We start from the raw sequence: 14,087 nt of genomic DNA, 5'->3' as shown, positions 1-14,087 counted from the left end.
TTACCTTTTGGCGTATAGCTTCTCGTTTGACAATTTTCAGCAGCCGTGGTCTGAACTTATAAGGACGTCTCCTTATATCCTCAATAACAACTTCTCCGCTTCTTTTGAGTAAAGCCTCATAGCTATCATCATCATCATCATCATCATCATCATCGTCATCATCTTGCCATTCAGTCAATTCCTCTATGTTGATGATACGTTCTGCCCCTTTTTATGTTACAAAAGAAAGAAAATTCTCCTTATCTATATATTTATTTTGTTGGGTTTAATGTCACACCAACACAACTATAGGTCATATGGCGACTTTTCATTATGTAACTTTCCCTTCGAGATTATCTCATAATGGCAGACTTGTGTGGAATTTAAAAGCATTTAACTTGGTAGTTACTGAAAAACCGGCTGAAAGACAAAATTTTCATCAAAATTTCTAAGTTAAAATGGGTCATTATTTAGACAAAATGCAAGTGAGATTATGTTAATTGTCGTGTAAGGTTATATTCTGAAGACAAGCATGAAGTTTGACAACATTCGGTCTAGTAGGGTTTAAGAAACCTATATACATGCAAAACAATTGTGACCCAATCATCAACAAAAGCTCAACTATTGTAAATAGTACCAAGGAGTTAAATTGGTCTTTCTTAAACAAATTGTTTCACCAAAAATTAGAAAAACAGTATTATTTTTAGCAGTAAAACAACATCAATGACACATTAACTGGCTAAGTGAAAAAGGGAACTAGATGACACATTGTGATCAAAACTGAGATATTGGTATCATAATTCTACATAGATCTTCTGTATAGTAACAGAACTATGATGAGATCATTAATGACATCACAAGATTTTACAAAAAGTGTTAAGTTCACAGTAAGTCTCCTTTTTTAAAGAGTACATATGTTTAAGTAACGAAAACATGCATAAACTACAATTCATCAATTACTTGGAATGCTTTGGTAAAAAACAATGCTTTCATAATAAGACATATCTATTCAATTCAAAATCTCCTAGAAATCAAGAGAAATAGGCATGTCCTTTTGGAACTGACTCCCACCCTCCCACCCCTCTTTTACAAAGTTTACTGGACTTCATCCAAATCTTGCATAATCAGAATTTTGAAAAGTGGGTTTCTTGTGAATATTTTATTCTACATTTGACAGATATTTACCTCACACCTCATTTAATGTTGAAACTTTACTCTGCACAACTTGATATGCCTGATACCAACATGCAGGCAAAATATACGATCTTTGCGTTTTCTTTAAATAGTAAAAAAATGACATACATGTAGCTCCCTTCTTAAACTAAGGCCTTTACTTTTCAAAATTTATGATATCACATGAAGAAGCAACATTGATATAAGTGGGGCAGTCAATATCTGATTTTGAGTTTTTACTCTTTTTTTTTTTTCTCAGACATGCAGCACATTTAAACAATCATATCTGCATGTTTCACCAGGGTATATAAAATATACTAAAGGTAAACATTATTGTTATAAACAGCATGTCTACATACCACTGCCAATGATGCTGCGTTTGTTTCTTTTTGCCAGAGGAACTTCTAATGGCACATCTCCTACATTACAAGAATAGCATCCCTCGCCTTCCGGTAGTTCTCCTGTACCAAGAGAGGTATCATGGGGCAGTTCCACACCAGGAGGAAACATTGAGCTGTAGTCTGCTGGTGAGATTGTCTGTATACAGTGACTAAAAGAAGACACCATTTTAAATCAGAGGACCATGAGGACCGTGTCATACTTGATCAATTTACATCAAATAATTAAGACCCCATTTTTTATTTTTTTGTCTTCACCACTGATACATGTAGGGAAATTACCAGTTATTTTCAGAGCGCACATCAGTATTGGAAGGGAATCTAGAAACAATGATCAGGTCAGTTGTTACATAACTGAAAAGCATTAACTCAAACCCTTCTCCTACCACAGAAATTTTTATCTGCTATTCATGTAAGAATGACTTACCCTTCTCCTATCATCTGATATCCTGGAGGGCACGCACACATGAACTCCTTACCAGTTGGGACACATTCAAATACGCAGGGGCTTGTAGTGCACACATCAATTTCTGAAAAACCAAAGTGTTATAAGTAAAATTTTGTACTTCGTCAAAATAATATTTCTAGCACCCATCGTAAAATCCTACAACTTACCTATACACTGAGACCAATATTCAGCGTGACCTTCAGAACAACCTCAATAAAATACCACAACTTTTATACACACAGACAGCAGTATTTAGTATAACCCTTAGGACATCCACAGTAATATTCTATAACATATGTAAACACTGAGACTAGTATTCAATGTAACCCTCGAGACATCCACTTTTATATCCTACAACATATATACAAATTGAGACCAGCATTTAGTGCAACCCTCACAACATCCACAGTAATTAACTACAAAATCATATGTACACACCTTAATCAGTATCCAGTGTAACTCACAAGACATTCTACAGCTTATGGACTTATGGACACACCTTAATCAGTATTCAATGTACCTCTCAAGACATTCTACAGGCTATGGACTTATGGACACACCTTAATCAGTATTCAATGTACCTCTCAAGACATTCTACAGGCTATGGACTTATGGACACACCTAAATCAGTACTCAGTGTATCCCCCCTACCCTACTCCCACCCAAGGACATCCACAGTAAAATCTTAAGACTTACCTACACACTGTGCCCAGTATTCAGTGTAAACCTCAGGACATCCACAGGAAAATCCGATGACTTACCTACACACTGTGCCCAGTATTTAGCGTAACCCTCAGGACATCCACAGTAAAATCACATGACTTACCTACACACTGTGCCCAGTATTAAGCGTAACCCTCAGGACATTCACAGTAAATTCTCATGACTTACCTACACACTGTGCATAGTATTCAGTGTAACCCTCAGGGCATCCACAGTAATATCCACCTGCACTGTTTTCACACAGATTCTCACATTGTCCATCTTCACACTCATCAATATCTGAAGCATAACATTACATTGGTATACAAAAATGAAATCAAATATGTCTAGAATGTCCATTGAGCATTAATTCTTAGAGAAAAAACAAAGTTTGAACAGCGTCAGCAGTCATGTTGCATGACTGAAGGGATTCAGTGTACTTATGCCTTACCAGGGTAACAAAACTGTTATTCTGAAAGAATTTTGCCAATGACATCTAAAAATAACATTTCTATCTTGTTGGTTGGTCCAGCTACTGGTATCTAACATACAGACTTTGCTACTATGGTCAGTCATAATCCCCCATTCTTTAAACTATACCTTAATTTTCAACTCATTATGTTCATGACATTATAATTATCAACTTTATGGTGGTTAAAGTTCAATTATGTCGACAGTTCTGGAAAATTAATGTTTTTTTTTATCAAAATCAAGGGGAGGTCTGTCTGCCTTTGTAACATTGTGCCAGTGGGATGTTGTACTACATTCAGAGTACACAATTTATGCCGAATATCTTACCAATACATTTTTGTCCTGTAGAATCCAGTTTGTAACCTCTGTTACACACACACATATAGCCTCCCTTGGTGTTTCTACATTGTCCACCAGGGGCACACAGGTGGCGCTGTTCTGCACACTCATCTATATCTAAATAAAAATTGCAATCATTGCTAATACAGTAACATCAATTATAACTTAATTTTCATATGTTTCGAAAATGTTTTCATTGTTACTTACACAATCACGATATCAAACCAAAACCCTGCGTATGTCTGTCCTGTGTGTAAACCTCAAGGCATCTACAATCAAACCTCAGTGTTTATACATGTATTTGAAAAACTTACCTATACACTTGGTATTTCTGTCCTGTGTGAAACCTTCATGACTTACGCTGTCGAACCTCCCTAGTTCTTTATACATGTATGTGGATAACTAACCTATTCACTGTACATTTCTGACCTACATGGAACTTTAATAACTCCCACTGTCAAACTTTAATCAGTGTTCACACATATATATGAATAATTTACCTATACACTGTGTATTTCTGTCCCATGTGGAACCTTCATGCCTTACACTGTCCAACCTCCCTCAGTCTTTATACAAATATGTAAATATTTGTAAATAACTAACCTATACACTGTTTATTTCTGACCTGTGTGGAACTTTCAAAACTTCTATTGTCAAACCTCCCTCAGGCTTAATACATGTACATGTATATGAATCACTTACCTATACACAGTTTATTTTCCTATGTGTAACTCTTTGGATATCCACAGGCAAACCCTCCTTAAGTGTTTATACATATATGTGAAAAACTTACCTATACACTGTTTATTTCTGTCCTGTGTGTAACCCTCAGGACATCCACAGTCAAACCCTCCCTCAGTGTTTGTACATTCATGTGGACAATTGTGTTGCCCTGTTGCACATTCGTCAATATCTGTAATTAAAATATATGACATTACAGTACTGTGAAACCATTCAATTGTGTGCATGAAATTTCATGATTTTGGCCAAAACAATCTTTTTATCAAGCAAAGGGTAGTGTTTGAATTATCCGAGTTCGAATAAAAAAAGTTTGACTACCGGTATACTTAATTTTTCCAGAAGTCACATATCAAATAATTCAAGTTTGTTGAGCTGCCTAGTGACTCTGAACACTAAGAGCTGAAAAACACAGTACGCTGCAAATTAATGATATCTACAACAAGACAGTTTTAGTCATTCAATATCATGCACTGTGGTCAAATGAGCAATGGGAAAGATAGCTTCAATATCTACAACTGTTCATTTACAATTTACAATTTGTTATGGGCTACTTCAGCCTGAAACAATATATATTAGTTAGCTCATCTGTAAGTAGCTATTATAATGTTGTTTTTCCTAGATGTTTTTCACTATATTTACAATATCAACTTCCTTTGGAACATTAATCCTTAGAAATGCTACCTTGAAAAAAAAGCTCAGCTTTTAAAAAGCACAATAATTTGCCCTAGTGGAAAATGTCTTAAAGTGACCTTGCCTGTGACCTTGACCTTTGAGGTATATACACCGCACACCTCCTCATCGTACTTATCATTTGTGTACAGTTTCATTGGAATTCCACTATTCTGTATGAAGTTTAAGCTTAGACATAAAGTATTTCAGATAGAAAGACAAAATTACTAACTAACAAACAGTGCAATTACTACATGCTTCCCTTTGGAGGGTCACTGAAGGTAAATTGTACCCTTTACCTCTACATGTTTTTCCATCCATGTTAAGAATGTAACCTTGACGACAGGTACATCTGTAAGAACCAATCATATTCTGGCAAACATGATCACAAGCCCCGCCTTCTGCACACTCATCAGTATCTAAAACATAAGGAAAACTATTAGTCCTCTTTCTTTGATAACAGAATCAAAATCAAGGGTTCAAAACATTGCATCCGGCCTTCTGTTCCTTAACTGCTGAGTATAAAACTTTCACTTTAGCACTGAAAATGACTGATTACCAGTATGCACACAACATCTGCATATTAAAGGACTTCTTCTTGAAAAAAAACTTTCACTCCACTGTAAAATCAATAACATTCCTAATGAATTAATCTTATTGGATTCTGTAAGAAACTGAATCCCAACTAACAAATAAATTACCTTTTAGCTTTTAACTTTGAAATTCATGAATTCATTGCACCAAGAAATGGTATACTGGACAAACCACACATTTTAAACCAAAGCATCTACTGCTTTTAGTAATAGCACATGTCTCCACATACAACTTTATTTAAACAGAAAGGTGAGTTGATATAATATTTTAGTGGTGTTCAATCTTAAGGCATAATGAAGCCTCAACAAAACATTCATCGAAGAAATGGGAATTTGTGAGTTTATATACAACTTCAAAATGTAACAACATTTAATTTTTTGTAAACGCACACTTTGGATTTGTTGTATGACACTACTATAACATGAGAGTGCCATACTGTCACAATATTGGCTTGTTACAACGAACTACTTTTAACTATTAAAATACCTTACTTGTTGTCAAGTATCACAATTTCAACTTACTCAAGTGCCATAACTCCAGAGCAACAAAGACTATCTGGCTGGTTATTGTACTTGACCAAGATAATAATAATATGCCCATAAACATTCTGACTAAAATTGGTGAACACTGGATAAGAACTGCTGAAGTTATTATGTAGACAATGTCATTTTTAGCAATTCTTAGTAATTCAAAGGACAAAACTCCTGAAAGACTTGGAGGATTCAGCTGGTTATCAATCTTGGTCAAAATACTATACTAATAAACCTTGTGATCAAGGTCAGTGAACACTGGATAAGAACTACTATATAGGTAAAATAGCAGACACTGTAAATTGTCACAATTTTCAGTAATTTGAGGGCTATAACTCAACAGCCACTGGGATAATCCAGCAGTTTACTGAACTCTGCCAAGATATTATTCCCATAAACATTGTGGACAAATAAGGTGAATATAAGATGAGAACTGCATAATAACTTAAAGAGAGAACAACTAAGGTAGATAAAGCCCACAGTCCATTGCAAGTGATCACACAGTATGTTCCTTTTTACGCGCATATAACAAGGTCCAAGTGCACAGGTTACAATGGTCACACTTAAGTACCACAGAATAACCCTTACAGAAGCAAGCCTCTGTGGTGTACATGCTGCGTATTTGCTGTGTATATGCCGCGAACACAGTAGTACGCCAGAGGAGTACATTTTACATACACCGCATGCCGCGTACATGCCGCATACTATTTCGACGAGTACACAGCATGTACGCAGGAGGTCACTAGTACACTTCAAGTACACAGCACAGACTCTGAAAATTTAAGGAGTACACTGCATGTACGCAGTAGGGACTTGTACAAGAAAATAGTACACTGCATGTACACCGCAGATACTTTGAAAATTGTGCAGTACACTTCATATACGCTGGAAAGACTTGTACAATATCTTTTGGCATTTATACTTAGTTTTTTTTTTTATAAGTTAAAGTCTGAAGTAAACTTCATATACGCGGGAGGGACTTGTTCATTTTCTTTTGGTGTTTATACTTTGAATTTTTTTAGGTAAAAGTCTGAAGTACACTTCATGCAGGAAGGATTTGTACATTTTTTTTTTTTTGGAAGCAAGAACTTGATTTCCAAGTAACTTTTATCTTAATAGCATAGAATAGTTCAGATTACCGGTATTCTGTACAATGAAAATTTGCCAAACTATTTGCAATGTTCATTTTTGAAGCTTACATCTTATAGTGATTTCTGAGCTGCACCTTGCATGCAGTGTAAAAATATAATCTTTTTCATTTTGAATTAATCCTGGAGCTTTCTAACTTGGATAATTGAAAAGCCTTATCTGAACTTCGTTGCATTACATTTTGTAATACATGAAATAATTACCAAGATAATGCCTCAACAGCGCCCGAATGAGAAGAATTAATAGCTCTCACTGTTATTTGAATACTCTTAAGCAAAACACCATTCTATCATGTTTTATAAAGGCTTTAATGCTCATTATGTTAACTCATTAAGGCCTCACCAAATTAAAAAGTTGTTCATCGGATTTGCCGCTTGTATATTTTCAGAACGTTTTTGGCTAACTGCGCTCGCCCCATTGGAAAAAATCAATCCAAAATTTTTTGGTGCGCTACTTTTTACAAACGTAAAAGTGTATAAATGCTTCAAACTCCAGTCCTAGATTGTTCTCAGATGGATTTTAATCAAAATAAATACATACTATGCACACATCGTCTATAATAAATCATAACACTTATATTTAGTTGCATTAAAGTTGTTTCCCCTTGATGCAGTTACGCCATTTTCTTCAAATGTTTACCAAATTACATGCTACAAAAATTGATTTATTTCATTGAAAAGTGGATGAAGAAAAGCATACTTATTTATTTGATAACATCAATCTACATTATTTTGGTAAGGGTAAATACTTATTGATGCATGTCACTTATCTTTTTTGTTTTTTTCTGTCCAAATGATCAGCATTTGCATACGAAAGTTGGTGGGGTAAGGAATTTACATTATCACAGCAGTTTCGCCACAAGAGTACACAGCATGTATGCAGCAGGAGTACACAGCATGTACGCCGCAGGACTCGGGCCAGGAGTACACAGCATGTACGCCGCAGGAGTACACAGCATGTACGCAGCAGGGGTAGTACACCGCAGGCTCATTTGCATGTGAAAAGTGTATGTGCCGCGTACATGCTGCGTGCTACTTCCTGCATACTAAATTCCTCCAGCGTACTTACTGTGTACTATGTAGTCCACAGCATGTACGCAGCAAGTAGTACGCGGCAGAGCTCATTTGCATGTCAAAAGTGTACTACAAACGTACTATCGGTGTATGTGCGGTGTATATCCTGCGTACTATTTAAAGCCCTTGATTTCAGTACACATCATGTACGCATCATATACGCTGTATGTACACAGCAAGAGTACACAGCAGGCCTTTTTCTTCTGTAAGGGAAACCATCCAATTACTCTGGATTTGCACAGAAGTTGTAAGAATGAATTATTTGCCATAAGTGGATGATGCATTTTTAATTCTCCTTAAAAGTTTATACGAACCAACACATTGTCCAGTTACACTGTCAGCTTTGTAGCCTTGCATACACACACATCTGTAGGAGCCAGCAGTATTCAGACATCGCCCATTCACACATAGGTTTGGAAACATACGACACTCGTCAATATCTGCAGAATATAAAAAATAAAACAGTTTTTTTATGAAAAATCTTTCAAAGATGACACTAAATTAATTGATACTTGATGACCAACATCTTTCTAAGTGTGAACATTCTCGGCAACTTATTAATACACACAATTTTACACTATACTGAATATATTGTCCTATACAGCAACATCTCTTGGAAGGCTGAAGTTTTGCTACTGTGTACAGGTAATTCTTTGTTTACCAGCAACTTCTCCAGTTTAAAGGAAATTACCTGCCCTTTGTTTAACCAAAACTTCTACTGTTCTTCAAAATTTACCAAATTTCCTACACCTTATCCAGTACCGGTAATTAACTCTATTAACAATACATATGTTAATTACATATGCCATTATGTACAAATATCTCAAAATATAACACAAATATTGTAAAATGTATTCATACAACAAAAGGCCCACAGTGTTCTTAGATCACTCATCTGAGATTCCCAGCTAGATTAAACAATTCTGACAGAGTGTCACCCAAGGGATATTGCTGCGAAATTATTTTAAAAACGGACCAGTGGTTTCCAAAAAAATTTCAGAAGTATTCCTTGTAGTCATATAGAGAAAACTGGCCCAGTTCTTGGTGGCAATGTTTTTAGACAAATCTCACTAACTTAGAGGAATTGGGTAGTGGGTGACTCAAGGAATAACTAATTTGAAATCAGGTCAGTGGTTTTTGAAGAGCAGATTTTCAAAATTTCCAAAAGGCTATATCAAGAGACTAGCCCCACCTCCTGATGCCCATGTTTTAAGATAAATTCTAACATGACTCACATTAATTGCTATATAAAGATATAGCAAACAGCCTATATATGAATCTTCGATAAAATATGATTGGCTGGTACATTTTACCCCCTATGACGGTAACATATGCGATTCCACTTCTGTTCCATTACATATGAATTATTCACTGACAAAACGGTTGTAAACAACATTTCAAAAACATAATTATGATAAAAAGTCGTACTGACTTATGTGCAGGGCTGTAAAACCAATTTTCGATCTCTACAAGCAAATTAGCTCAGTTATGATTCACCAGTGATGTCCTAAAAGTATAACATAAAGTATGACATCATAATGATGTAATGTCACACACATGTTGAGGCCCGCATGGAAGATCGGGAAACCGAATGCGTTAGCCTCGTTAAATAAAGACGTTACTTACTTACTTACTTACACAAAAGTTAAGCTCGTTGCACTGGGCCAAATAACAAAATTTGATGATTCTGTTCATAAATAGTTTGCGACTCGCACTCATGACTTAATTATTACGCATCCGAACTCTTGTCCATATTTTATTAACTGATAAAATATAGGAACAGATTTATTATTTCTTAATTAAAATAATTTGATGAAATCTGGTAGTGGATCACTCAAAAATACTTTGCTGTGAAATTATTTTGTTATCAGGCCTTTGGTTTCAGGAGAAAAGATTTTTGAAGTTTCCTTTTAGCAAATAGAAGTCTGCATTGATGGAAGGTATATTCGAAAGAATGTGAAAGGGCCATTCCAATGAAGTTTGTGTTAGGTGTTTATACAAGATATTCTATAAAGAAATTGTAGACACAGACAGATGAGTTGATGACAGACATCAAACAATCCTTCAAGCTTACCATGAGCACATCATTGTTAAGGTGAGCTAAAAATATAGAATCACTCACCTCCTCCATCTGGGTCATAGCCACCACCTCTAGGACACAAACTTTTGTACTCAGCTGAAATACAGACAGCATTATACTGAAGCTTTCATTTTACTTATATTCTAATACATACAGTATGTACTGTAACAGTTTAACTATGGAATTATTTATTTAGAGTAAGTATATCCAATTTCAGAAATTATTTCAATCATGTTGGTATCCTTAATTGAGTTATATTTAAATCTCTCAGCTATTTACTGGAGCCCATTTACAGTTCATAATATATATTCAAATATAGTAAAGAATTATCACCTGTATATCTAAAATCCAATTAAAACCTTCATGATACTAATCTATATCTACTTTTACATGCAAAACCTAGTGCACAGATTCAGGTAAAACCAAACATCTTAAGGACGAAGCTATTTAATGTAAGATACCAGTTCCTGGTCGAGGACAAATTTCACATCTTCTCCCCCAAGCTTTTGCCCCAGCACAGCAACAGCTAGCGTGTGTAGATCGTGGTGTATCCCTAGTGGGTCTACAACGTCCAGATACCAGCTCCATATAGCAGTAGTCTTCCCTGTAATCTGTGCAGACAAGATGTTTTACTTATTTATGTAACAGACACAAGGGACAATATCTAACATGCTTTTTGAAAGCCTATAATTAAATTGCTTTTGCACATTTGAAGGATGTACATGTAGAACCTTTTGAAAATTTAACAATGTTAAAAATGCTTCATTCATTCATTCATTCCATGATATTTCCCAAGATAAACGTTTGTCATAAGCAAACTACTCAATTTCCTTGCTGAAAAATGCATTTTAACCATCAGTATAATGTAACTTTTAGTAAGAAATACAAAATCAAACTTAAATTGCAAATGAATTTCTTAATTAACAAGAGCTGTCCGTAAGGCAGCATGATCGACTTTCTCAGCGTTTGACTCTGAATTAGAGCTTTGCCAGTAAAAGGGGCTTAACTCAATCAAATATATAATCAGGTTATATACCAATAAAAGAAATTGTTCTTTGTTTCATATAAAATTCAGCTACTTCAGAACGATTTTGTTACAGTTTCTAGATTTTCACTCCGTCGTAGACCTATTTTCCACAAGATATCCATACATTTGCTTCAAGAAAACGAAAAGAAAAAGGGGTGTTGAATAGTATGCAGTGAAATGCAAGTCAACTGAAGTCAGGTACCTTCATACTGCCGCATTTCAGAAAGCGGTCCGCAGAATAAACACCCTACTTTCGTTTTCAAGTAAACAACTCGAAAACATGCCAATATTAGGCAGCATGAAAAGTGTCCTATTTTATGTAAAATTCATTCCACCAGTGAAATAATGCCCATTTGGCCCCCGATTTACGTGCAAATGCGCGAAAAATGGAAAAATTAGGATCTATTTATTAGGGACTTCTTTCGACTACACCACGGAAGCACATTTTTGGCCGAATTACTGCATTATAACCATCAGAGTACTGTATCAGGGGATTGTATCTCCTGGTGTAGACATTGATAGCAAATAACTATTTAAAGTTTCAAGTCAAAAGCTTTGATAGTAACAGACATATTTGACTTTATCAAAAACTTTAACCAAAAAATTCTAAATTGAAAAGGGCATACAAAAAAAGACATGTAACTCTGTCAAAATTCAAATCAGAATTGTGGGGATCATCCTGGTGTACTTTGATAGTAAATAAATATTTTATGTTTCAAGTGAATAGCTTTCATAGTAACAGAGATATTTGACTAAATATCAAAAATTTTAACCAATGTTGACGGCAACGCCGGGGTGAGTGCAATATCTACTTTTTCTTCGAAAAGTTGAGCTAAAAATGTGAGTATTATAAAACACTACAATGGGTTAACAGACTAGGTTAGCTCAGAAGGTAGACTATAAACATGTCAAAGAGTTTGTGAGTCCAATCCTCTAGTGCCAACTATGTTCTTAATGACAATATGAACAAAGGACATTGTGTCTGATGTCATTCTTTCTCAACCTGTTGTTCATGAGGGGAAGCTGTCAGTTACTCATTACCAATAAAGAATTGAGGAAGACTGGTCAGGTAACTAGTTAAGGACTGCTGTTACACTGTTGTAAAATAGAATAAATCCTATCAGACAATCATAAACACTTAATGTCTTACTGTTTTCTACTTCAACTACAAAATACATATTAATGAGAAAATGTAGTACATACCAAGACACTGTTTGCCGTCAGTACTTGGCCTGTAACCTCGGGGACAATCACACCTGTAACCACCCTGAGTATTTAAACATCGTCCTGGCTGACATACGTTTGGTTGCTCCCTGCATTCGTCTATGTCTGTGCATAAAAACATGAACATTTCTGAGACATTTAAGTCACAGAACTATAACCAATTCCAACATGAGCTCTTAAAAAAGCCTTTCATACGTCTATATTTATGAAGAACAGTATGTGAGGAAGATCGATAACACATTAGTAGTTTTAACAAAATTTCACTCTCATTAAAATCCATTTATGGCTTGATTTCAATGAAAAAATATAAATATATATATGGAATTACAGTAACTTACAGATACCTGAGTAACTCAGCAGTAACACTGAACTAAAGCTTCCACTCAGACTTGCAGGTATGTTGTTCAGTAACTCAGATAAAACAGAAGTATTACTAACCAGTACACTGGTCTCTGCCAGTCTCCCTGTAGCCCTCTGGACATATACACATAAATGTACCAATCAAATTCTTACAGGCATAGCGACATATATTAGCAGGTGTTGAACACTCATCTACATCTGAAATATAACATATTTTTCTCTTGGATCATTCTGTTCTATTTGTGAATACCATTCATTTAACTGATTTGTTTTTAACCATGATGATATTACACAAACCTATATAATCATAAAAAATACACAACACTGAGGACCTAAACTTGTGTTTTGTCATGCAAAAAGGATAATCTTTGAAAACCATGCTTTTGCTGATATAAAACATACACTTTCAACTAAAACTGGCATTATAAATATTTTATTACAAGCTCGCAGCTTTTGACCAATGAGGAAAAAATCACTGATTAAAGATTACTTGTTTTGCTGGGTTTTAAGTAACATCCACACAATCTGTCGTATAGTGACTTTTGAAAAATTTTAATGAGCATACTACACAAAAATATATGAATACATATATTTACCTTCACAATGTATGCCATCTGAAGCCACCTGGTAACCCATTGGACAAATACATTTAAAAGATCCTTTAGTATTGAAGCATCTGAATGCACACTGATTCAGTGGTCCATCACACTCATTGATGTCTGCCATAAAAAGCAAAAAATATTCATTAAGCATTTCAAAGGCCTCTAATTTTTCAAAAATCATACAACTGAAAACAAACACGCTGTCTGTAAAACATGTATGCCTCCACCTCCCCCCCCCCACCCCTCCACCATGATGGCTTTTCCAATTTTCAGGCCCAAGAACTTTGACCTTAAGCTTTGGCCTACTGACCCAAAAAGGAATAGAGGTCATCTACTGACCTGGCAGTCAACCTACATAGATTGAAGGCAGTAGGCCCAAAGGTTCTTAAGTTATTGAGTGGAAAACATTTTCAATGTAGAGGTAACTGTGACTGTCCTTTAACCTACTGACCCCCAAAACATTAGGAATCATCTACTGACCACTGGCAATCATCCAGTGACCAATGCGAGACTAAGCATTCTCTTTTT

The 14,087-nt window shown here is 35.3% G+C and overlaps 1 protein-coding gene across 4 annotated transcripts in view; it reads right to left on the bottom strand.

The window, feature by feature from the left end:
* The window catches only part of LOC123523264 (fibrillin-2-like), a 92,614-nt gene that overhangs the window by 5,478 nt on the left and 73,049 nt on the right, over nt 1–14,087 (bottom strand). For all 4 annotated transcript variants that reach the window (XM_053550246.1, XM_053550247.1, XM_053550249.1 and 1 more), the window contains 13 exons: nt 13,554–13,676; nt 13,036–13,155; nt 12,577–12,702; nt 10,808–10,957; nt 10,389–10,442; nt 8,581–8,706; nt 5,220–5,339; nt 4,304–4,423; nt 3,499–3,627; nt 2,890–3,000; nt 1,978–2,080; nt 1,512–1,702; nt 5–207 (listed from right to left, as the gene is read on the bottom strand). In XM_053550246.1, coding sequence (XP_053406221.1) covers nt 5–207; nt 1,512–1,702; nt 1,978–2,080; nt 2,890–3,000; nt 3,499–3,627; nt 4,304–4,423; nt 5,220–5,339; nt 8,581–8,706; nt 10,389–10,442; nt 10,808–10,957; nt 12,577–12,702; nt 13,036–13,155; nt 13,554–13,676 — 1,676 coding nt within the window. The remainder of the gene's footprint in view (nt 1–4; nt 208–1,511; nt 1,703–1,977; nt 2,081–2,889; nt 3,001–3,498; nt 3,628–4,303; nt 4,424–5,219; nt 5,340–8,580; nt 8,707–10,388; nt 10,443–10,807; nt 10,958–12,576; nt 12,703–13,035; nt 13,156–13,553; nt 13,677–14,087) is intronic.

Source organism: Mercenaria mercenaria, chromosome 8, assembly GCF_021730395.1.
Source record: "Mercenaria mercenaria strain notata chromosome 8, MADL_Memer_1, whole genome shotgun sequence".
Taxonomy (NCBI): Eukaryota; Metazoa; Mollusca; class Bivalvia; order Venerida; family Veneridae; genus Mercenaria; species Mercenaria mercenaria.
Note: the sequence above shows the minus strand (reverse complement) of the source record. Positions and strands in the feature narration are given on the sequence as shown.